The sequence below is a fragment of the Colobus angolensis genome, unplaced genomic scaffold (assembly GCF_000951035.1).
Source record: "Colobus angolensis palliatus isolate OR3802 unplaced genomic scaffold, Cang.pa_1.0 Scaffold90, whole genome shotgun sequence".
Taxonomy (NCBI): Eukaryota; Metazoa; Chordata; class Mammalia; order Primates; family Cercopithecidae; genus Colobus; species Colobus angolensis.
The window spans coordinates 141,429-168,125 of NW_012122932.1; the positions used below are offsets into that span (position 1 = coordinate 141,429).

Sequence of the window (26,697 nt, forward strand, 5' to 3'; positions counted from 1 at the left end):
CATGGTGAAACCCCGTCTCTACTAAAAATACAAAAATTAGCCAGGCATGGTGGCACATGCCTGTAGTTCCAGCTACTCAGGAAGCTGAGGCAGGATGATGGCTTGAACCAGGAGGCAGAGGTTGCAGGAAACCGAGATCTTGCCATTGCACTCCAGCCTGGGTGACACAGAGCAAGACTCCGTCTCAAAAAAAAAAAACAACAATTTCTTAAAAACATTAAATATTCAGTGTTCAAATTTTTATATTTGCCTTATGAATGTTCTTAGTGTTCGTTCAAATGGGAACAAAATGAAGTAAACACATTGCATTGAGTTAATATGGCTCTTAAATTTCTTTTATTCTACACATCCTTCCTTCTCCCCTAACCATGTATACATTAAAAAAAACAAAGTCACTTGCCCTTTTGAATTTTCCAAATTCTGGATATTACTGGTTGCATTTCTGCAGTGATAATACATTCCTCTCTAGCCCGTACTTTCTTTTTTCCTTTTTTCTTTTTTTTAGACAGAGTCTCACTCTGCCACCCAGGCTGAACTGCAGTGGTATGATGTTGGCTCACTGCAAACTCCGCCTCCCGGGTTCAAGTGGTCCTCCCACCTCAGCCATCCCAGAAGGTGGGATTAAAGGCATGCGCCACCACACCTGCCTAATTTTTGTGTTGTTAGTAGAAACAGGGTTTCACCATGTTGGCCAGGCTAGTCTCAAACTCCCGGACTCAAGTAATCCAGCCGCCTCAGCCTCCCAAAGTACTGGGATTACAGGTGTGAGCCACTGAGCCCAGCCTCCCCCATACTTTCTGTAAACTGATAGAACTAGAGGCTTGACAGCTTCGGGCTCAATTTTTTGTCAAGAATACTTCATAGGCAGTATTAAGTACCTGTTTTTTGGTTTGGTTGGGGTTTTTTTAAGTGTACAATTCAATGACTTTTAATATATTCACACTGTTGAGCATTCATCCCCATAGTCAATTTTAAACATTTCCTTTACTCCAAAAGGAAATCCCACACCTCTTAGCCATCACCTCCCAAACTAGCATTTCCTTTAACCCCAGCCCTAGGAAACCATTAAGTTACTTTCTGTCTTTATAGATTTGCCTATTCTGGATGTTTTCTATAAGTGGAAGCACACAGTATTTGAATATTTGGATCTTTGTGGATGTTTTATTTCACTGAATATGTTTTTAGGTTTATTCATATTATGGTATGTATTAGTACTCATTCCTTTTATGGCAAATAACATTCTATTGTATGCATATGCCACATTTTGTTTATCCACTCATCAATAAATGACCGTTTGGGTTGTTTTTACTTTTTGGCTATTATGAATAATGCTGCTATGAACATTTGTAGACATATGCTTTCATCTGATTGTATACCTAGAAGTGGAACGGTTAGATCATATAGTAACTCTGTGTTTAAGGAACTGCCAATGATTTTCAAAAGTGATTGCACCATTGTACATTCCCAGCCTTGGTGCATGCAGGTTCCAATTTCCCCACATCTTTGCCAACACTTGTTTTATTATCAGTCTTTTTTATCACAGCCATCCAATTGGATGTGGATGATATCCTATTGTGGTTTTGATTTGCATTTCCTTCATAGCTAATAAGAGCATCTGTTCATGCATTTATTGTGCATGTGTTCTTTGGAGAACTGTCTTTTTATATCCTTTGCCCTTTTTATCATTGGGTTTTCTTATTATTATTGAGTTGTAAGAGTTCTTTACGTATTCTAGATTCAAGTCTCTTATCAGTTATATGACTTGCAAATTTTTCTTTAATTCTGCATGTTGCCTTTTCACTTTCTAGGTGATGTCCTTTGAAGCACAAAAGTTTTTCATTATAATGATGTCCAGTCATCACATTACTCTTTCCTTTTGTTGCTTGTGTTTTTGTTGTCATATCTAAAAACCATTGTCTAATTCGAATTCGTAAGTATTTACCACTGCATTTTTTTTCCAAGAGCTTATAGTTTCACTCTTATTTTAGATTTTATGATTCAGCTGGAGTTAATTTTTGTGTATGTTGTGAGGTAGGGATCCAGATTCATTCTTCTACCTGTAGATACGAAGTTGTTCCAGCATCATTTACTGAAAAAGACTGTTTTTTCCCATTTTGTTATATTTACACACATGTCAAAAATTAAGTACTTTTTATAGCAACACATCAGGAAGCATATAATGCCTAACTGCCTCCCTTTTGGTATTAAAATTGATTCTATTCAAATGTCAACCTGCTCCATCCATTATATGGGTCCCCATTAGCCTTTCACCTCGTGGTTTGAACATTATTTCATTAGGGGTTTCAAAATGGTGGTGTTCCAAATCTGTCACTCCTGAATATTTTATGCCACAATTCTTCTGTAATATTGAGCTGACTATGTGTAAGACACAGCACTGTGAGCTTTATCTCACTATTGATCTCCACACCTACACATCATAATCCCTCAGCATACACTGGAGAGTCCAAAGTTCATATTCTTAACCTAACTCTCTCTCTCTCTCTTTCTCTCTCATTTTTTCCTGGGCATTCCCCTAGCTCAAAGACAAGATTCATTTCTCACCACCTTCCCACATGACATGTTTGCCATCACTCAACAGCTACCCCTTTTTCCACTGACCGCTGCCAGCTGGGCTAATCTTACTGCCTGCCTGTGCAGTCTCCTTGTTTACATCCTTACTACTGCCCTAGGCTGGCCCCTAGTCCAGGCCTCCTTGGCCCACATGTTCCCTCCCTTGCCTTCCTGAGGTCTGGTTCCCACACTTGTGCCAAGATCAGGAGAAAGAGGCCCAAGTTTGTTCAGCCTGGAGAAGAAAAGATTGATGTGGGGTTGAATGATGACTTTATTTTTCCAAACTTGCGTTTATATACCAGTTTTATTTTCCTGTGTTCTGAAGAGAAAAGGAACATAAATCAAAACATGAAGGATTTGGGGAAGTACAATGAGAAATCTCTCCTATCGCCTAGACTGCTGGAAACTAAATATTGCCAATGCTGAAGTGGAATCTATGGATTCTGTTGTTATTATTATGTTTGGTTTGGTTTTTATTTATTCTATAGAGGAAGGTAGTTTAGTACAAACAAAAAGATTTTGAGTCAGGTGAAGTTTCTTGTCATGGCTTTGCCATCTGGTAACTAAATGACATTGAAATTAAGTATCTAACCCCATTAAGCCTCAGTGTCCTCATCTGCAAACTGGGATAACTCCTTCCATGCAGGGTCTTAGCAATGGTAGCAATAAATCAAGCTGCAGCCATTGCTATTACCTTCCCCCTCTTTCCTGCAAGGAGAGCTTTTAGAATCTGTCATTTGTGTGACCGGGGAGAACCCCTGAATTCACACAGGGAATGGGCCAAATGTTTTAAAATCTAAATGATCATTCCAATCTGAACGTTTTAAGGTGTAGTTTTTCACAACTACTAACAGATATGGAGGAGGGAGTGATCTTGCCTCTTATATGTAAAAAACTGGCAGGAAAAGGTAGTTCCTTAACAGACTCAAGGTCTTCCCCCCAAAATTAAATAAATGCATGACTTGTAATTTAGGATACAACTAAGAGTCCCTATAAAATATAACTGAATGCCACATCTTTGAGCCACATAGTCCCAAGTGGCAGTAACCATTATTTGCACAAGAAAGGTGATAGATACATCACCAGTGAGGCCTCAAAGAATGTGATCCTAGCGCTCTGATAGTTAACTGTGTAGCCCTGGACAAGGGATTTTGCCTGTCCGGGTCCCAGTTTTCTCATTGGAATGACAAAATTGACTTGGCAGTGTACTATGTGCCTTAATTGGCTAATAGCACAGTCTGAGGATAGGTAACACTGGGAAAGAGCTGTTTCTATTATTTAATGAATCATGGTTATTGTTGTGATTCCTCCTGTCTTCTGCCCGAACACACATTCACACAAGAGACCTGTTTTCTTTCTGGCTGGTGCAGAGTTTTGTCAGGCCCCACGGGTATTGGGTAGAGCTATTCTCTGAGGCAAAGAGCTTCTCAGCACAGGCAGCATAGTAAGGAAATAAAAATACGGGCTTTGGGGTCAGCTAGATCTAGGATGGAACTCACACTGCTTCTTACCGAACAGTATAACCTTGGGCAAGATACTTTACTCTTTCTGAGCCTCAGTTTTTATATCTGTAAAATGGGACTAATGATGGTAATTTTCATAAGATGGCTGTGAGGATAAAACGAGGCAATGCTTATACATGAGATAATGGCCAGGATTTAGCAGTGGTAAATGGCTCAATAAATGTTCACTCTGTTATTATTACTATCATTAGGTCAAACCAGGAAGCTAAAACCATCTCCCATCCCCACCGCCCCAGGGCCAGCCTGTACAAACAGGCCCTACTGAGAATGAGATTGATCAGCCACACACTTCAGAGATGATCTGTTGGAGCCTGCTTTGAAGTGCAAAGGCTTCCAAAAACCCCTTTGCTTTCTTAATAAGCAGTGACAATTCCAGAATTAGGGAAGGAGTGTGACTTTTGGCTTGTACCTAGGTGGCCCCCTGGGACAATTGCACTTGCTTAGTTCAGACCCTCAGCTGTAATTCCATGTCAACCCATGTGAGAGAAGCCAAAAATGAATGCAGGAAAAAAAAAGACTTTGAATAAAAAAACCAAGATAGAGACTGAGGCAGAGCCAGCCATCTGTCCACCATTTCCTATACACACCTTGCAGTTTTTTCTGTGAACCCTGTCCTCACCTGGCAAGTGTCCAAATCCCATTGTGAATCCTAGTTGCCAAAGCCCCTCACAGCCTGTCAGTGAGCCAGTCAACAGAGTTGTTGAATGCCCACCAGGCACTGAGCTGGGCACAAGTGATACAGTGAATAAGATAGACATGGTTGCTACAGTCATGGAACCTCCAAGCTAGCAGGGAAGACAAAAACTAAACAATTATTAACATACTTGATTACAAGGTATCAAGTGTGCAAAGTGCTGTGAGGTTCAATGATGAGGGATGAAGGGAGTATGTAATGGAGGGTCCCACCTAGTCTAGGAAGTCAGAGAAGCCTGCCTGGAAGAAGTGATCCTCAGGTGAAAACCTGGAGGCTGATAGCACTCAGCCAGGTGAAAAAAGGAAGCCAGCTGAGGTTCTGCATGCACCTGTCCTTAGCACTGCAACCCAGTTACCTTTCTACTGAGGTCACTCCAGAAAGCGCCAGTACTCCTGGGGCACAGTGACTCCTGGAGTACTTGGATCCTCAGCCCTGCCCAAGCTCCCCGAGCTCCTCTGGGGAAAAAACCTTTCTGGTTTCTGGTGACTAAAGCAGGTTTGATAATTAACTTTGCTTACTTCCTTGATTCAGCATTTCTCCAGCAAGAGGTTAAACTTTACATCATCGTTTTGCCCAATTAATCCTGGCAGGTGAGCCACTGAGAAGACCAAACCCTGCCCGGGTGAAAAGGGAGCGGCCCAGCCTGCACCTCAGACATTTTAACATAGACGCTGTAGCTCTGGGAGCCAGGAGCAGGGGACATTGATATCCAAAGCCACTGGGGCCTGCAACACACACACACACACACAGAAAGGTAATTGAACAAGAAAGGAAGACAAGAGAAACAAAGTAAAACAGAAGGGCAAAAGAAAGGGAAAAGTAATGTAACAGGGTAGCATTCTGGGAACAAGGAGGGTAGTATAGACATGTGGACACAGACAGACCTTGATGGTACAGTGACCTCGGCCAAGTGACTCAACCTTGCGAGACCTCAGTTTCACCATCTCAAATGGGAAAATTAATAGCATCTTCCACACAGACCTGTTAGGGGATGAATGAGATACTCATGTACAGCAAGCTTTCTCAGCCTCAGCACTATTGGCATTTTGAGCAAGATACTTGTTGTGGGGGCTACCCTCTGCATTGTAGGGTTTTTAGCAGCATCCCTGGCCTCTACCCACTGATGCCTGTAGCACCCACCTCCCACCCACTTGTGGCAACAACAGACATTACCAAATGTTCCCCAGGGTCAAAGTTGCCTCCCGCTGAGAACGGCTGATGTGCAGGACGTAGCACAGGGTCTGGCTTGTAGTAAATGCAGAATAAAGGGCAGTTAAGTCAAGGGCTGTGTGAAAAAGATGCCCTTTCTGAACAGCCCCAGCAGACCACTCTTCACAAACACATGGGAGAATAGAAGGGCTTTGGGGAAACCTGACACTTTCCACAGGTAGGAGGGGGAGACTTGCCAGTGCCCTGTCCCTGGAAATGTGCCAAAACACGAACGCGCTCCGGCTGGAGAAGCTGAAAGGATCTGTGCACTAAGTGGATTGTTGGAAAAACATATTGTACAGAGAAACATACATATGTAGTGAAAAGAAAAACAAATTGTGCAGAGAAACATACCCCCACGACAATAAACAAAGGCACAATAAATACATAATTCAGGCTCACTTTCCATTCCCGCTCAGCTCCAAGCAAAAAAGGAACTCATTTTGTGACAGACCCAGTGCCACAGTCTTACATCCTCTGTGAGTGTTGTTAACAGTTATTACTTCTTTCCATTTTAAATGGAGGAACTAAGACTCAGAGAGGCTAAGTATTTAGTTCAGTTAGCAAGTACATTTCAGAGTTTTTGTCAGAACCCAGGTCTGGCTGTCTTCCGGGCCCATGCTCTTTCCCGGCCGGAGCAGTGGGAGCAGTGGGAGCAGTGGGGGATCTCACATCCTTACTCAATTGTCCCCAGAGGTGATTGAGGAGAGATTCTGGGACAGCAACCAGACTCAGTGGGAAGGAATAAAGGGATCGATTATCCATGTCTGTCATGGGCCCAGGAGCAGGAAACGGACACATGTGCTGTGTTCACCATCCCCACGCAGGCCCATCATCTAAGACTCGGTGATTCCATGTCATTCTGTTGGGCACTCCCTGGGGGCTATGCTGGGCTCAGGGTACATCTGGATTTGTTCAGCAAACGAGCTCCTGTGCTATTTGCTTTCTCTGCACATAAGCTGAAAATCAGGCCTTCTTCCTAAGGGAGAGTTTCTACAGAGGGCACAAGAGGGGCATGTTCTTCCATTGTTTTCACAGAAAAACAAGATACGGCCCCTATCACAGCCCTCTGTGAATGCCTCAGGAACTTTATTTTTGATAAACGACAGTATGTTAAGAAAAGAAAACAAAAGAAAGATAAAGAGAAAACTCCAAGAAAATGGACCATTTCCTTTCATCGAAGAAAAAAACCATTTATTGTATCTTAATGCACAAGCTTTGGGATATGTAATATCCATTCTTCCCCCTCTCTTCCCATCCCAAAACAATCAAGCCCTGATGGAAAATTGCACAACTAGATGTGAAGTAAAAACTGCTTACATATGCAAAGAATATTGCAAGCACCAGTTTGTCTGTTTCCAACACACTTCAGCTAGGGAAGCCCTGTTTTCCCACACTGAGTAGAGGGCAAGCAACTCTGAGGACAAAAAGGGCAGAGTCAGAAATAAGAACAAATCTTTCTACTCGCTGGTCTGCTCAAGCTGCCTAACTGAGCCCTTGCGCCTTCCCCCACTGCCTTTGACTTGACCTGAGCCAGTACTGATGAGAGAAATCTTGCTACGTCCTTGCTTCTGTTCACAAATATGGTGCGCCTACCATGTGCCCGTGTCCTTTCATTCATTGAAGATTTACTGAGGCCCTATTCTTTGCTAGGCCTGGGTTATATACTCAGGTGACAAGCCCTAAACAGATCTGAACAAGACACACTGGAGCACAGAGAGAGTTTACTGCTTTAATCATTTGTCTGCATTCGTTTCAAGGAGGCAGGACACTGATGAGGTCAGAGAATACCTATCCTGTATTTTCAAAATCCGATTCCCTGTGCCTGAGATTAGGCCCTTGCTGGGCCCTCATCTGTCTACATCTGTAGAGAAAGCAGTAACCAGGTCACTAGGAGAATTACTAACCCCTAAACTATTTCTGCTATTGGCATCTGGAAATTATGCACTGTTCATTCATTTCTTTGAGCTATAACAAAATTAGTAAATTACAGCCTATGGGCCAAATGCACCTGCTGCCTGTTTTCATATGGCCAGCAAGTTAAGAATGGTTTGTACAGATGTGATTTTGAATTTATTGGGGGGTGGGGGCAAGGGTGAAAATCAAACGAATAAAACTCCATGCTGTGAAAATTATATAAAATTCTATTTTCAGTGTCCAAAAATAACGTTTGATTGGCACTCAGCCAGGCTCACTCTTTACATATCATCTATGGCTGCTTTCACACTACAAGGAAGCAGTTAGGTAGTAGTGACAGAGACCTTGCACAAAGCCTGAAAGATTTACTTTCTAGCCCTTTAGAGAGTTTGCAGATCCCGGGGCTAAAAGATTGCCCTCTTCCTTTAAAAAGCAAACACCTGGTTGGGCGCAGTGGTTCACGCCTGTAATCCCCGCACTTTGGGAAGCCAAGGCGAGTGGATCACGAGGTCAGGCGATTGAGACCATCCTGGCTGACGCATCTCTACTAAAAAAAAAAAAAAAAAAAGAGATACAAAAAATTAGCCGGGCATGGTGGTGGGAGCCTGTAGTCCCGGCTACTTGGGAGGCTGAGGCAGGAGAATGGTGTGAACCCGGGAGGCAGAGCTTGCAGTGAGCCGAGACCGCGCCACTGCACTCCAGCCTGGGTGACAGAGCAAGACTCGGTCTCAAAAATAATAACATAAAATAAATAAAAAGTAAACACCCTTCTCTGGTCTAGCCACTTCTGAGGTCCCTAATGCCTTTGTGAGAATGTGTGTACCTGGTCACTTTGGGCCCTGTAGGGAAGAAGGAGCACTGGATGCCTGGGAGGCACCATCCCATCTGCACTTCCAAACAATTGACATATGCCTCCAGGTGGAATTCTGTCACTTACCACCTTGTTTTGGAATTTACCTAAGTACACCTTAATGCCCTCAACTCCTTAAAGACAGGGTGACTGATGTCCCCCTGCTCCCTCCAGGGTTAAGCCCAGTTGAGCCTGGCAAGAAGAGATGGCTAGTAAATGTTTGTTGAATGAATGAGTGATAAAGAGAGTGAAACCCAGTGAACATATACATAGCTATGTACATGACCCAATAAACAGAAGAGACTGAATGAATGATTAAGTGATGGAGGAATCTGATGAAAGAAAGATGTGAATGAGTGTGTGAGGGAATTCTTATAATAATGAGGAATTTAATAAAGAAATAAGTATGTAAGTGAATGAAGGAGGGAGGGACCAACAGGGTGGGTGAGTGAGAAGTGAATGTGGGCCGTGGGGTCTCTACAGGCCCATAAAGGGTATAAGGGGCAGCAATGCCAAGTTCTGCTGTGTCATCATTTTGCCTTGCTTGCTCTTGTCCTGCCAGCCCTGGGGATTTTGAGATTAACCAATACCCTTCCCCATGGAGGGTGTGTCCATGCTTTAGTGCTTTGATATCTGGATTCTGTCAGAAGGACAAAATCAACTGCACCCCTAAGCTTGAGGCCAGGCAGCCACTGTCCAAGACTGTAGCCTCCCATATATGGAAAAATACACCTTTGGCTGGTGCATCCCCAGCCCCATCCCTTCCATGTGCCCCAGGTAAATAAGACCCACCCCAAAGCTAAGCACCCCACAATGATGCGTGCTCCAAGGGCAAGAGACAAGCAGCATGTCGGGTTTGGATGAACTTCATAGCCAAGGTCACCCAGCCAGGTAGGAGGGCATGGAATGGAAAACACCTTATCCAAAGCAGGTCTCCCATCATCTATCTCTGCTTCCTTTAAGGTGTATATTTATTAGTCTGTTTTCTTGGTTTTTGTTTTGTATATGTGTATCTTGTTTTACCTGCCATCTCCCTAGAATATAAGCTACATAAGGACAGAATGAGGCATATGGAAAGCCTAATAAATATTGGCTGAAAATTAGTGAAATGTAGTCTGGAAAGCAAGTCAAGCAAACCAACCTCTGGAACCAGCTACCAAGACATGGTACCCTCTCCCAGTGATGAACTTAGGTCTGACTCTGTGGCCAAGCCCCATGGGTGATGACCTTCAACCTGCCACTTCCCCTCAGAGGATTAAATTGGGTGGTCTTGAAGTTCTTATGGCTTCAAGATCTTTAGCTCTTACATACTAGGATCCTAAAGCCAGGGGAAGGGGCTTCAGATTTTTCCAAGATTCATATAGGTAATACGAACCTGAGTTCCCTGACCACAACTCTTGAAAAAAAATATTGTCTATTACATAAGAGGCAGCAATTTCATCTGGCCCATGACCGAGGAGTGAGGTGACACTAGGTGTGGTGACAGAGACAATCCAGATGCTATCTTGGCTCTCCTTCAGGCTTTGCCAAGCCTCAGCTCAGGGCCAAAGCCCAGCCTGACATCCTACTGCCATGCCTTGGGAAAGTTATACACGTGTGCCCATAAATCACATTTCTCTCTGGTAACAGAGAAATGACTGAGAAATCTCTTCTCAGGCATTTTTTCAGAGTTCCCAGAAATGGGGCAAACCCTTCCTGGCTTAGCCCAGCAAATGAGGCACAGGGAGCTAAAGAAGCCCTTCTCTGAGAATCCCAGCCCTCACCGACTCCTGCCCTCTAGAACCTTCCAGCCCTTAGAGCCAGCACCACCTGATTCTCCCTCAAAAATGCACACACTGACTTGTGTGCTGTAGTTAGGGCTGAGAGAACAGGCTGTGAAGTCACAGTCACATCATGTAGGTTCGAATCCCAGCTCAGCTTCCTTGCTGGCTCTGTGGCCTTGGGCAAGTTACTAAACATATATTTTTGCCTTGACGTTCTCAAGGTCATATGGGAAAAGTGATGATAATGGTATTTAGCCCTTTGGTTTGTTGTGAGGATTACATGAGATAATAGAGTGTTTAGGAATGTGTGGCCTCTGACAAGTATTCTGTAATCATTAGCTCTTGATTTTGTGACTCTGTTTTCTTATTTCCCATCTTAGTGAGATTACACACTCCTTAAGGGCAAGGACTGTGCTTTCTTTTCAACCTTTTTTGTCTTTCACATTGTCTTACCTAGGAGCATTTGTCAATTAGAGGAGACCAGACATTCCCAAATCATGTCTCTCCAGAAGTTACAGGAAGTTCCTTAGTGAAAATCTGTAAGCACTAGCCCTTAGCCATTTTTTTCTTTTTCTTTTTCTTTTTTTTTTTTTTTTTGAGATGGAGTTTCACTCTTGTTGCCCAGGCTGGAGTGCAATGGCCCGATCTCAGCTCACTGCCACCTCTGTCTCCCAGGTTCAAGCCATTCTCCTGCCTCCGCCTCCCGAGAAGCTGGAATTACAGGTCTGTGCCACCATGCCGGGCTAATTTTGTGTTATTAGTAGAGACAGGATTTCTCCATGTGGGTCAGGCTGGTCTCAAACTCCTGACCTTAGGTGATCTGCCTGCCTCAGCCTCCCAAAGTGCTGAAATTACAGGTGTGAGCCACTGCACCTGGCCATGCCCTAAGCCTTTTTGTGGGAAAAATGACACCCACATTTTGTGGAAAAAGAGGCTGAGTTAGGGAATATCAAGAAAAGGTAAAGAACAAAAGTGACACCCCTCCCCCACAAATATATCCCCATTGTTTGTTGTTATGAAAGTCTTACTACCAACAGAAGAGGCAATTGGAAGGATGGTTTTCTCACATCCATCCCAGATGGTGCAGACACTGATCTTCCTAAAAGCAGACTCAACAAACATTTATTGAGTGCTTAGGTATTTTTCTAAAAGGTAGAGATACAAATAAAACTTATGTTTGTTATAAGGATGGGCCAAAATTAGGGATTCTCCCCTTCTTAATGCAAATGCATATTTTCATTCCTTTTTAGCACAATGAGATAAAAATATCAGGACACCTGAAAACAAAGATTATCTGAAGAGTTTTATTCTCCCTTTATTTCCCATCAAATGCAGTGCTCTGAAGAGTGAGCTGCATTAATTGTCCAAACAGCCTGGGTCCTGAGCTTGTGTAGCTCATCCAGTGATGGGAGAGGACAGCAGAGGGCCTGCTTGCAGGGGAGTGGAACCTCTCCAGGCACCACAGGCTGGGCCCTTGGGGCAGGGATGGTGAGTCTCTGGGGACAGCCAGTTAAAACTGTTTAAATCTCATTTGAGACCATGAAGGACAACTTCTGATATCTGCAGAACCACAGAGCCAGCAAGCATGCCATCCAGAAGGAGATGGCTTTGGAAACACATGCCCTTTTCACTTGCTGAGATCACTGAGTGTGTCTCAGAAAGGATTCTGGGACCCTGGTGGACTTTGCAGCCACATTCTAATAATCCTATGAGAAGGAAAAATTGTCCTATGACCAACCAAGGTCTCAGCCTCAGTATGGGGTGTCTTCCCAAGGGTATCCAGTGATAATAATTCAGAAGATGAAGGCAGACTTGCCAACAAGAAGGTGTCAGGGAGTGTTGGAAGGAACCGTGACAGCAATGGAGCCTAGGTTTCCAAGAATGTAAATCCTTCATTTATTGAGGGCACTTAATTACTCAAAAAAGAACAGAGGTCGGGTGCAGTGGCTCTTGCCTGTAATCCCAGAACTTTGAGAGGCCAAGGCAGGTGAATCACTTGAGGTCAGGAGTTGGAGACCAGCCTGGCCAACATGGTGAAACCCCATCTCTACTAAAAATACAAAAGTTTGCCAGGCGTGGTAGTGCACACCTGTAATCTCAGCTACTCAGGAGGCTGAAGCAAGAGAATTGCTTGAACCTGAGAAGCGGAGGTTGCAGTGAACCAAGATTATGCCACCGCACTCCAGCCTGGGCGATGAAGTGAGACTCTGTCTCAGAAAAAAAAAAAAAAAAAAAGAACACAGACAACTGCCGTGATAATGGGTGGTGGTGGTGGTAAGCGATTACTTTTTCTCTTTTTTGAAATAAAAATGTTCATTGTTGTTGCTATAATATCCTTTGAGAAAATTTGAAATAAGAGACAACAAACACAAGGCAGAAAGTAAACTTTCTGAAGATGCTGAGATGAACTTGACATTGCCAAATTATTTCTGGGCTCACTAAATTCCTTAGAAGGGATTTTTTTTTTAATTAACTTTTTTTTTTTACTTTTTTTCATTCTGACTTCAGTTTGCTTCACCAGCCATCTATCTCCTCTGAAATGAAACCTTAGATTTTAAAAAATTGACAAGTCCTTAGGAAAAAAACTATTAAAGCTCCCCTAAACCAGATGAAGGAATTTAGGACCGGGCAGGTTAAGTAACTTGCCCAGGGTGACACGGTCAGTGAAAGCATAGCAAAGTGGGGACCCGCACCCAGGGACATCTGAATTCAGAACCCAAGTTCCTAATAGTTATGCTCCAGTGTCTCCTGTTTTGGTCTGCTGCTTTCCCTCATCCACCTCTCCCTGTGGGTCCATATTCCTTAGTTCGGAAAATAACCTCTATCACCAATATCTCCACCATAAAAAGCTACTTTATAAGGACATAGGTCCTTTAGTCCAAATGAGAGGTGAGTGGAGCATGAAAATTTCTAGATGTCCGGAGACTACCCATCTTTGGGATACTCTTGTCTGGGGAATGTGAGGGCAGGAGCCTGGGGTAGGACGGATAGTAGGTTGGAGGCACAGTCTCCACTGTCTGTGAGTGCAGTGGCCTCATCACGGATCCCCCGGGCCTAGCACGGTGCTTGGTACCTGGCAGATGCTTAGCAAACATGTTCTGTGAGTAAATGCCGTGAGGAGATCTGCAGCAGACTTCAGAGACACTTTGCGTCCTTAAGTTTTTATGGCCTTTAATGAGGCCCGGTGAGAGGATTTAACCATAATTACTGCCAAACAGTTACTTCTTCAAGCGGACTGTTAGCATGAGGAGGGCAAGGGTTATAATTAAGACTTCTGTGTACCCTGGCATTTCAAAAAGCCCTAACAGTACCCACCCCATCACATTCTGCTTTGATGCCCAAACCCTGCTTTGAAAGCAGCGGGACCCTTGGTCTCAGGAAAGCATGAGGTAGAAAATAGCAGGGGAGACCAGACTCAGTGGCTCACACCTGTAGTATCAGCTACTTGGGAGGCTGAGGCGGGAGGATCGCTTGACCTCAGGAGTTTGAGACCAGCCTTGGCAACATAGTGAGACATTGTCTCTACTTAAAAAAAAAAAAAAAAAAATTTCAAATGGCCAGGCGTGGTGGCTCACACCTGTAATCCCAACACTTTGGGAGGCCGAGGCAGGTGGATCACTGGAAGTCAGGAGTTTGAGACCAGCCTGGCCAACATGGCAAATCCCCATCTCTACTAAAAATACAAAAACTAGCTGGGCCTGGTTACACACGCCTGTAATCCCAGCTATTCCGGAGGCTGAGGCACGAGAATTGCTGGAATGTGGCAGGCAGAGGTTGCAGTGAACCGAGATCACGCCACTGCACTCCAGCCTGGGTGGCAGAGTGATACTCTATCTGAAAAAAAAGAAAATGGCAGGGGAGTAGCAGGGCAGGAGATATTCTGTGCCCAACCAAAGGAGAAAGCATATTTGTCTTTGTGGTTTGAAGTGTGGGTTGCATTTTCTGCTTTTTCCCAAGAAGCCAATGCAGAGCATAGCTATGGGGAAGTGCCAGGGATGGAAGCCTCAGGATCCATGAGAATGGCCAACCTAGCATCAGGGAAAAGGAAGAAAGACTCCTAAATGCATGTCCCCCATACTTGGGCTAAGCCACCCCACACTGGGTCTTCCTCAAAGGCAGTGTGGAAGTCCTTCCTCAAAGGACTTCCTCAAAGTCCTTCCTCAAAGGACTATGGTGGCTGGCCTTTGTATCCTAAAGAATGAATCTTTCCTTCTTAAATCCAGTTCAACTGAGGAAGTCCTATTGTCTGCTTCTTCTCCCCAGACATCTGCTTTGTATGTCTCCTATGTCATAATAGTGACAATGGTAACCATTTATTGGGTATCTCATATGAGTCAGACATCATGCAAAGCACTTTGCTTGCATGTTCTGATTAAACCCTCACAAGAACCTCACAAGGTAGCCACTATTCTTGCATCCTTTCATAGATGAGGAAATGAGGCTCAGAGGGATTAAGTCTGAGCCTCCCACAGCCAGTAAGTTACAATGCCAAAACTCAAACCCTCATCAGACAGCCCCAAAAGTCCATTCTGTTAGCCATGGCTGCATAGTGCCTCAAGAAGCTGCAAAAGTCCTCCTAACTGTGACTGCCCCCATGGGGTTCCTCTTAAGTAAGGCACTGGGACTCTCAGGTTCTCTAAGGACAAACTGATGACGTATGGGGGTCTGCATAGGCTGGGGTTTTCCAAGGCTCTATGTAGATACTCCAAGTACCACCTTTTCCTCCCCAACAGGGAGGCCACCCAGCAAGTGTTCCCACAGGAACTTCTCTACAACAAACAGGGCTTGTGGAAAAACATTTTACATCTGGTAAACAACTCTTGGAAATCCTTTAGAATAACATTGCAACCATTTCAGAAATAGTATCAGTAATTTAAAATCTTCCTATACAGAAAACTCCAGACCCAGACAGATTTACTGGTGAGTTCTTTCACACTTACAAGGAGGGGATAATTTAACTATTGTACAAATTCTTCCAAAGAATGGAAGAAAATATTCCCCAACTCATTTCATACGATTAGGACAGCCTTACTATCAAAACCAGGAAAAGACAACATAAGAAAGGAAAAGTATACTTCTGCTTCACTCAGGAACACAGATGCAAAAATCCTCAAGTATGTATTAGCAAACCAAACCCAGAAATGCAGGGAAATGGAATATATCATGATCAAGTTGGGTTTTTCTCCAAGATTGAATGGTTGGTTTAGCATTAGAAAATTAACTGATGTAATTTATCACAGTAACAGATTAAAGGAGAAAAAAAATGTGACATTTTCAATAGGTACAGAAAATGTTTGATAAAATTTTATGTCCACTCATTATATATTAACAAGTCCTAGCAAATTAGGAATAAAAAGAAACTTACTTAATGTGATTAACGGAATCTACTTAAATCTACGGCAAACATCATACTTAATGGTGAAATGCTGAAGGCATTTCCGTTAAGATTAAAAAAAAGAACACAATGCCCATTTTCATGTTTCTGCTCAGCACTGTCCCAGAGGGCCTGGCCAGCACAGTAAGGCAGGAAAAAGAAGTAAAAGGTTAAGTCTTTGAAAGGAAGAAACATAACTGTCGTTATTTGCAGATGATACTATTGTCTATATAGAGAACTCAAAAGAACCTAGAAAAAATGTAATGGGAATAAACATGAGCTTATCAAGGTTGCTGAATACAAATCAATATAAGAAAGTCAATTGCATCTCTGTACACTAAATAGAAAAATGATTTTTAAAAAGGTACCATTTACAGGAGCAACAAAATTGTTTAAATCTCTAGGAATAAATGTAACAAGACATGCAAGGCCTTTATTGAGAAAATGTATAAAACATTATTGAAAGACATTAATGAGACTCTAACATAAATGGAGAATTATGCAATGTTCTTGGATGGGATGACTTAATATTTAAAGAGGTTGATTCTCCCCTAAATTTAACCATGAATTCAAATCCCAGTGGGTCTGTTTGCTGTTTGTTTTTATGAAACTCAAAAGGTGATTCTAAGATTCAAAAGGAAGAACAAAAAGCCAAGAGCCAACACACTTCTAACGAAGAAGATGGAATTTGGTTGGGGTAAAGAATTGGACTTACCCAATCAGATTTCCATTTTTATTTCAAAGCTAATTAAGATGGCATGGATTTAGCATAGAGATTCTATTAAACCAATGGAACATGCTGGAGAACCTAGAAGCAGACACAGCATGGAGGCTTGATTTATGACAGAGCAGACTTTGCAGATCAGAAGGGAAGGATGAACTATGGTGCTGGGCTAATTGGGTATCCATGTGGAAAAAGATGAAATTGGATTCCTCCCTTGTCAAAAATCAATTCCAGGTGGATTAAAGACTTAAATGTGAAAGGCAAAACTATAAAACTTTTAGAAGACAGTATAGAAGTTTATCCGTATGACCTTGGGAGGAAAAAAAACTTATTGAAGACTGTTTAAAAACGTGAACCATAGGGAATATATTGTGAGTTTGACTATATGAAAAATCAGAACTTCAGTTCATCAAAAGACACCACAGAGTAAAAATATAAGCTACAAAGAATTCATATCCAATATATTAGAACTCCACAATTTAATACAAAAATAATAAATAACCCCATGGAGGAGTGGGAGACAAAGGACATGAACAGGCATTTCGTATAACAAGAATGGTCCATAAATATTTTTAAAAAAATGAAAGCTCCTGGTACTCAGAGAAATTAATTTAAAACCACAATGAGATAGCATTTTCCACCCACCCAATCAGCAGGTATTAGAAAGCCAGGCCTTACCACATGCTGGTGAGACTGTGGGGTAACAGTAATTGTCATTCACTGCTGGTGGAAGTGTAAATTGTTACAGCCACATTGGGAAACAGTATGTTATTGCCCAATAAAACTGAACAGGCTCATACCCTACGGCCCATCAATTCCACTCCTAGATGTATATCCTGGAGAAATTCTTGCACATGTGCACAGGGGACATGTACAAAAATGTTCATAGTAACATCACTCATAACAGCCCCAAACTGAAAATTGCCCAAATGACACATAAATGGCGATATAGTCACAGAATGAAATAGAAGAATCAGCAGTGAAAATTAGCCATAAATATATGCAAAAACTTCCCATTAAGCAAAAGATGCGAGTCACAGAATACACACATTGTGAGTCCATTCATACAATGTTCACAGATAGACAAAACTAAACAGCATACTGTTAGGGATATATGCCAACATATGATAACAACATAGAAAAGCCTTGGAATGATTATCACAAACTTCAGCATTGTAGTTACCTCTGGGATAACTCGGGAGAGAGACTTGATTATGGGGGAATATGCAGAGGGCTTCTAAGCACAATATTCAACTTCTATTTTTTTGTGTTTCTTAAGTCGGGTGGTATGTATGCAGGTATCTGTTTTATGGGTGGTATGTATGCAGGTATCTGTTATATTATTATTCTTTAAATGATACACAAAATATATACACTTATCTGTATGCATAATATATTTATAATTTTACATTTTAATAACAAAGGGAAGTTACAGTCAGACCAGAAGTGGGAAGTGGGAAGTAACAGGATAGGGGGGTGGCCAGGAGAGGCACAAGGTCATGGGTGTGGCCTGCTCAAAGAACTAAGAAAAGACCCACTGAAGTGGGGGGGGAAGGGAATGGAAAAAGGTGAGGCTGGAGAGCAAAACGGGAGCAGATCACAGAGGATCTTCCAAATTTTGCTGACTCCTTGGGAAGTGTAAATTCAGTAGTCTTCCCAGCGTTATGCAATATAGCCCCTGCAGACCTAGCCGTGTACTTCGGGAAAAAAAAGTATTTTTGAGATGAACCTAAAGGGACCTGCTGACAGCTCATAAATGAGTTCTCTCTCTCAGACAGTGTTTTTACTCTCAGGACAAATAAATAGCTCTGGGTGGCTGCTCCTTGCTCATCAAGAACAGGGAGGGTTGCAGGTGGGGCTGGCCCTGAGACAGCCGTAGATGGTGAAGGGCTGATAGCCGCCTGGCAACTGGAGCTCTGACTCCCTCAGCTCTGCCCTGCCAGGGAAAGGAAAAGAAAAATAAGCACAAACAGCTTCATATCCCACCCGCCTGCAGACCTATTCTGTATGACTAGGGACACCTGACAGGAATGGTGGTTCCTGTCCACGAACATAAACACATATGCCTCCTCTATATGACCCCTTCAGCCACACTGAGATCTGGAAATGTTAACCTTGGGCTCTACAGAAAGGACTCTGAGCTTAGGGTCCTTGCTTCTGGCATCAAGCTGTCCACCCATTTGGCCACTTCCTGAAAATTGTGAAATCTTTTTATCTCAGTTTCCCCATCTATAAAAATGGGCATAATGACCATGGGGCCCGTGTATAAATTAGCATGTGAGGTGAAGCAGCCCTTGGAGGTCCAGGCAAGCCTCTCCTGCTAGCTCCCAGAGCATCCCGATCTTCCCCGACCCCAACATGCGCAGGCTCACACAGCATAGTCGTAGGTGTCACTGAGTATGAGTACGTTACACGTATGTTACAGGAGCTTCCTGGCACACACTGTGAGCTCCACATGAGAATGAAGCCCTGTGTGTCTTGCTTATTGCAGTAACCCCAGTGCCTAGCACAGTGCCTAGGACCCAAGAAGGTCCACACACAGCAATTACCAAATGTGGCTCCTAACTTGTTTTGAGTCTATAGAGGGGAACGAGCTTTTAACTTTATAGTCAGATGGTCAGCTCCAGATTGTCCCTAGTGGTGGGTACAGAAACCACCAATACCTAATTTTCTCTCTCTGAAATGCAGCCCTAGGCCAGGCACAGTGGCTCACGCTTGTAATCCCAGCACTTTGGGAGGCCGAGGGCATATCGCTTGAGCCCAGGAGTTGGAGACCAGCCTGGGCAACATGGTAGAACCCCATTTCTACAAAAAATACAAAAAACTATCTGGACATGGTGTTGCACCTCTGTAGTCCCAGCCACTCAGGAGGCTGAGGCGGGGGGGATCGATTGAGCCTGGGAGGTTGAGGCTGCAGTGAGCCGTGATTGCATCATGGCACTGTCGCCTGGGTGACAAAGCAAGTATCCAAAGATGGAGTATCTCAAAAAAATAAAAAATAAACTAAAATGTAGCCCTTCTCTCAACCCTGAGTGAACCCTGTAGGTTCAAGGCCCTTGTTAGTTTTGGGGAATACCAGGTATAGCACCATAACCAGCTCTAGAGTAGTTCACACTCTGCTGGGAAGACAGTCACCCCATACCCGCCAAGTTACCAAAAGGCAAAGCCCTGGAGGAAATAGCTGAGAGCCACAGCACGGAATGGAGGAAAACAAATTTACATTTGGAAAAGTGGGGAGGTTTTCTGCTAGAAGACAGGAGCAAGGTTGCTACAGACACTCCTCCCCATATCCACCACATTCTTGGGTCCTGCTTTCAGTCCAAGACCTTGCCAGGCTGTCCCATAAGAGGTACCCCACCCACTCTGTCTCCACCCTACGCAGTAACTAATCTCTTTGCAGATCAAAATAAGTAGTATCTATTGAGCACTTATAGTGTGTCAAATCCTGTGCTAAATAATTTACATGGATTGTTTTACTTAAACCTCATAACAACTCTAAAAGAGAAATACCATCGTTGCCCCATTTTATAGATTTTGAAGAAATGGAGGATCCACAGAATTCAACCACTTGTCCAAGATCACAGGTCCTGGTAGATGGTAGAACCACTGGCCTGAGTCCTAAGTTAGACCTCCTCCCTGGACTCCTAAGAGGTAGCTGCATTTTCTATACCTGCGTGGCTGATGGTGAAGGCAGCAGGACCAGCAGGGCAGAGCATTGCCAGCAACTCTGTGCCAGGAGGCTTCATACCCTCTTCCTCCCTCACTTAGCACCTGAAGACCTAGAAATTCCCAGAAGCCATATAGCTGTGGATTCTGCTGTGGTTGATAAAGACTTATTTTAAATGAGTCATTTCCTTCAAAAGGGAGGGAAAAAATGTGTTTAGATTTCAGCAAGAATGCCCTTCCCCACCACACCCACACACCCATACTCAGGACTCGGAACCCTGTGCCAGGGAACATCAGTTGGTGGAGAACCTCCCATCCAGCCTCACAAACCCCTTGTGGCATGGGCACCTGAGGTCACACTTGACCCCAGGGAAATGAACCAGGGCCAGGCCCATTCACTCAGAAAGGCTGGGCCTCCTTCTTCGATCCCAGTGACAGGAGCAGACTTGCCTCCTCAGAAGCTAGCCATCTGTCTGGTTGTCTTCACTTACCGGGTGGGGCCTTCCTTTCTGTCTTGTTCTGCCTGTCTTCTCTCCCACCCAGTTTCTCTCTTCTCTGCCTATGTCTATCTTGTTCTCTTTGCCTGTTTCTCCAGTCATTCATTCGTTCATTTTTCCTTTGCCTTATTGATTGAGCCTCTGATCCATAGGTTCCTGTTCTTGGTTTCTCTCCTATTCAGGTGGCCCCTTACCATGAGGGTTACTTGCTGGCTGCCCTCTATGAAGCTGAGTGATTCTCGCCCCCTTCCTGACTAATTCCAGACCTCGAGCTGACTCAAGCTAAGGTCGCTCGGATATTTCCTGTGGCCTTAACTAGATAATGTATTCACGTTCTTTAACAGCTTTATTGAGGTTTAATTATATACAATAACACTTAAGCATTTTGAGTATACAGTTCAATAATTTTTGGTAAACGTATACAGTATGTAATCACTACCAACATCAAGATATCAGACGTCTGCATCATCTCAAAAAGCTCTCTTGTGCCCCTTTGCTATCAATCCTCTCTCCCCACCCTGGCTCCTGGCAACCCCTAATCTGTTTTCTGTCACTATAGTTATGGCTTCTTTTTTAAACATTGTATATAATTGGCATTATATAGTATATAGTCTTCAGCGCCCTGCATCTTTCACTTGGGGCGATGTTAGAATTCATCCTGCTGTTGCACGCGTCACTGAGGAGCACACGCTGTGGTGATACCGCAGTTTGCCGGGTGATTCACCAGTTGATGGGCATTTGGGGTGTTTCTGGTGTTTCATTAAAATGAATGAAGTTGTTCTGAACTTTCATGTATAGGTCCTTGTATGGACATACGTTTTCATTGCTCAAGTAAATATTTGTGAGTACAATTGCTGAGTGGTAAGGAAAGTGTATAATTAACTTTATAAAAAATGGCCAATCTGTTTTCCAACATGGCCTGTTCAAACTGTTTTTATCTCCCTCTTTTCTCCTTCCTTCCTCACTCTGTCCCTCTGGAGCTACCGTTCTCCCACAGTATCTCTGTTCTAGTTTTACCCTATTCTATTCTCAGGGTTTTCCACTATCTCCCCCTCACCCCTCTTCTTCATTGTCTCCTTCCTCCTCCTTCTCATGTCATCCTTTCTCTTCTCCTCCAGGACACTTTAAAACCTGAGAAACTAACATCCTTTCCCATTCCCTATTAGAAATAACTCCATCACAAGCCCACAGATTACTCTCCTGGCCAGGCTCACTATTCCAAATGGGGGAAACATGCCCTCCCCAGATAAAGGCCCAGAGAAGTAAAAAGACAGACCCTAGTGTAATGGAAGATGGCCTTGCATTCTGGCATCTTCCCCCTCCCTAAAGGATTAATGGTGTTTGTGGATAGCAGTTCCTTTACTCAAACATAATATTGGAAATCCAAGAGTGTTAAGTGAAGTCCATCCCATTTAATCAGTGCTTCAACAGTTTCCACAAACATAAACCCTGTAGGGGTTTACCTTCCCCAGTCATAGGCAAGGAGCAGCCTAGCCCAAAGCCAGCTCCTTGTCATGTCTGTTTGAAGGAACTAGTGTAACAATATCTGATTACAAACTCAGAACATTTTATGTAGTGCTAAGAGTACCTCAGGAGGGTGATTGTGGAATGGTTTCGTTCTTCTTAATTCTTTATTATTGAGATATAATTCACCTACCATACAATTCACCCATTTAAGGTATACAACTCAGAAGTTTTTAGTATATTCACAGATGTATAGCCATTACCATTACAATTTTAGCATATTCTATCACTTCAAAAAGAAACCTTGTGCCCTTTAGCTATCACCTTATATTCACCATCATCCCAACCCTTGGAAATGATCATCTATTTTCTACCTCTGTAGATTGACTTATTCTGGACATTTCATATACATGGAATCAAATAATATGTGGTCTTTTGTGTCTGGCTTCTTTCACTTAGTATAATGTTTTCAAGGTTCATTCATGTTCTCTTATGTATCAATACTTCATTCTTCTTTATGGCCGAATAATATTTCATTGTATGGTTATACCGTATTTTCTTTATCTACTCATCAATGAGTAGACATTTGAGTTGTTTCCCTCTTTGGGTTATTATGAATAATGCTGCTGAAACATTTCTATAAGTTTTTGTGTAGACACATGTTTTCATTTCTTTTGCGCATATACTAGAAATGGATTTACTGGGTCATATAGTAATCCTATGTTTAATTATATCAGGAATTGCCAGACTGTTCTGCAAAGAGGCTGTACCATTTTACATTCCAACCAGCAATGTATAAAGGTTTCCATTTTTATACCTCCTCACCAACACTTATTATTTGACTAAAGTGGTTTTTTGATCCTACACCTTGATCTTTGGACTGTCACAAATACATACATGACCACATATACATTTACACAATCATTGATACAGACACATGTACAAAATTACATGGTGGGCATACCTGTACACACCTCTAGAGTTCACGTGCATACACACAGAATCTCCTACAGATATTTACAATCCATTAAGCAATTGTGTCTGCAATCTCACGCAGCACATGCAGCATACACACATCAATCCATGTTCACACATGTTCACATGTGTGAACAAAACCAGATTTGCAATGGCCCAATGCCATCACACATGTATACTGAATTGACATGGGCTTTGAGCAAACACAAACATACACATTTGCTCAAAACAAAGGGACATATGTATTTAATAATGCACTCACACCTGCACAAACACAAATACACAAACAATAGTTGTACCCACAACAGCATAGTCCTAAAAAGGTACACACAGTGTAACCATCACAGATGACTGAAAAGACTGAATGTATTTACTCTGGATGGCATGGAGAAGGTTCCATTATCCTTGGTGTACTAGGTAGGAAGACCTTTTCATTCATTCCTTTACTCATCCCTTTGTTCTTTAAGCTACAATTACATATTGAGCATGCAGAAATACAATGATGAACCAGACTGACATAGTCCCCGCCCTCATGGAATTTACAGTCTAGCAAGGAAACACTCATAATCTGTGATATGTGCTCAGAAGAAAGTAAGCAAGGCAATATGTTTGCCAAAGCCCTAGGATAGTAGGCAGTTTCCAGGAACTTTTTTTTTTTTTGAGAGAGCGTCTCACTCTTTCACCCAGATTGGAGTGCAGTGGCACCATCATGGCTCACTGTAGCTTTCACCTCCCAGGCTCAAGCGAACCTCCCATCTCAGCCTCCTGAGTAGCTGGAATGACAGGCACCTGCCATCACAACCAGCTAATTTTTTTTTAAAGAGATGGGGTCTCACTATGTTTCCCAGGCTGGTCTAGAACTCCTGGGTTCAAGCAATCCTCCCATCTCAGCCTCCCAAAGTGCTAGGTTTAGAAGCATGAGCTACTGAGCCCAGCCTTCCAGGAGCTTTTATCATTTTATCATTATTGTTTCCTCTTTTATCCTGGAAAAGTGAAAGGGATTCAAATTCAACTTCTGTAACTCATTGGATAGGCGTGTGTGTGTGTGTGTGTGGGTGGGTGTGTGTGTAATTCCAGCAATAGTCGATAATGAGTATGGACTCAGAACTTGGACTGCCTGATTTTAGATTTTCTTTGTTTCATACTAATTGTGTAACCTTTCTTTCTGTCTTTGTCTCAGTTTTTCATCCAAATATGGGGATTACAACAGTTCCTTTAATAAGGATTAACTTAGCTGATACTTACAAAGCATTTCAAACTGCCTTGCAAGCGCTCAGTTCTGAATCAATATTATCCACTGTTTCATTTTCCAAGAGCAGGTTTTCATAGAGGGAGATGGGTGGGATAGGAAGAGGGACAGGAGGAGGAGCCTGCTAGTGCCCTGTGGACTGTAAATTGGACAGCTCTTCATCTTGCACCCTATCTGAGCAGTGTTTTGGAATGCAGTCCTGGTATGCCACCCCAGCAGGCCATAAACCAGCTCCTCCCCACCTCCCTGTGCCCACAGCCACAAACCATTGAGAGGACGCACAATGGGTGGCACCGGGCATGGCTGTTGGTTTTCAGCTGTGTCGGGTCTTTCTGTGTAGCTGCTCTGTTTGCTGTGGGCCTGGGTTGTGGCATTCACTGGTTCTGCTTGGCTGTCTTTTCTGTCTGTGCAGGTCAGCACTTATCACCCCGCACCTGTCTCTCCAGGACATTGCACAGCCATGGTCAGTCTGCCTGGCTCCCAGCAACACCTCTCAGCAAACATGTGAGTAAAAGGCTCATCCCTTCACCCCAGTCTAGCACAAAGGGGTCATCTTTACCATGTACAGTGGTGATCTAGCATCATCATTCCCAAACCATCCCATCCAGACAGACAATATGTCACCTTCCTTTACCACTTCCAAGTGAAATAATGGTGAAAAACAGAAATTAGGGCCAGGCACAGTGGCTCACACCTGTAATCCCAGCACTTCAGTAGGCTGAGGCAGGAGGATTGCTTGAACCCAGGAGTTCCAGACCTGCCTGAGCAACATAGAGAGACCCCATCTCTACAAAGACATTTAAAAATTAGCCAGGAATGGTTGTGCACATGTTTTCCTCACTACTTAGAAGGCTGAGGCAGGAGGATGACTTCAGCCCAGGAGTTTGAGGCTTCAGTGAGCTACGATCATCCCACTGCACTCCAGCCCGGGCCACAGAGTGAGACCCTGTCTCAAAAAAAAAAAAGACAACACAAATTAGCAAACCACATCACTCTTAGCTCATTATTTTACAAAAGTAGAAAGAGACTGGAAGATTATATACCACAACATCACTGGGAGATTGGTATTGAGCAATTTCTATTGTCTTGCTTTAGATTCAAAATGTTGGGTCATAAATAGATGTTGTTTTAGTAATCAGCAAAAACTAAATATAGCATTTTAGAAAGAAAAAACAAAAAAACCTTGTAGAGAACACTCCCCCACTTCCTTTGATAAAATGCTCCAGTGTCTCATAGTCCTTGCAGTCTGGAAGGGCTTCCTGATGTCTGAGATGCCTGGGGGCCATATACTGGTGACCTCTGAGTCTGGCAAACCAATGGATTGTTTCCTGAATGCCTTGGATCAGGTAGCTATTCTCACCTCCACAGCCTCAGCCGTCCTGACTGCCTTTACCCCTGTGACTCATACCTGGATATTACCTGCCTGATTCCTGTATGGACTTCAGGGAGCAAAGTCTCTGCTCTAAGTTGAGGACTTTCTGCCATGACACAGGCCAGTTTCACAGTCCCGCCACGCAGCCAGGATTCCCATGGGTGCCAAAACCAAAACTTACCCTCTGCCTCCCACTTCCCAACGTCTACTTCCCTGCCTACATTAAGTTGGCTCCTCAGGCCACTCCTGGGAGTCAAACATGTCCCTGCTTTCTGGATCAGAGAGGCCTCTACGCCGACCTCTTATTCCCCTGAGCCTTGCTGGCTGCCACCATTTCCTTGGGGACCCAGCAAGCACTAGTGCAAAAGCATCCTAGGTAGAGCAGCACCTTCTAGGTTTGAGGCTCGTCTCTGACATGAATTCCTGTTGCAAACTCCTTTCCTTGTTCGAGGCCTGTTTCCCCATGGTTAAAGTGCCGAGATTGGCCTAAATTAGTGATTTGCTGCTGTGCACTGTATGGAGGATGATGTGGAGATGAAGGCAGGGACCTGGCCTTCTCCACCACTATTTCAACAAAGGTGTTCCATGTTTATCTGCCTTACATGTCCAGGTTTCTGTGTTAAGAAGGTTCTTTGTTGTTTTTGTTTTTGTTTGGGGTGGCGGTGTTTGTTTTGTTTTTTGAGACAAAGGCTCACTCTGTTGCCCAGGCTGGAGTGCAGTGGCTCGATCTCGGCTCACTGCAGCCGCCACCGCCTCCTGGGTTCAAGCGATTCTCCTACCTCAGCCTCCCGAGTAGCTGGGACCACAGGCGCATGCCACCATGCCCAGCTAATTGTTTGTATTTTTAGT

General features: G+C 43.4%; 1 protein-coding gene across 2 annotated transcripts in view; it reads left to right on the top strand.

Moving 5' to 3' along the window:
* The window catches only part of SH3RF2 (SH3 domain containing ring finger 2), a 159,794-nt gene that overhangs the window by 102,654 nt on the left and 30,443 nt on the right, over positions 1 to 26,697 (top strand). For both annotated transcript variants that reach the window (XM_011931469.1, XM_011931470.1), the window contains exon 6: positions 24,889 to 24,980. In XM_011931469.1, the coding sequence (XP_011786859.1) occupies positions 24,889 to 24,980 (92 nt within the window). The remainder of the gene's footprint in view (positions 1 to 24,888; positions 24,981 to 26,697) is intronic.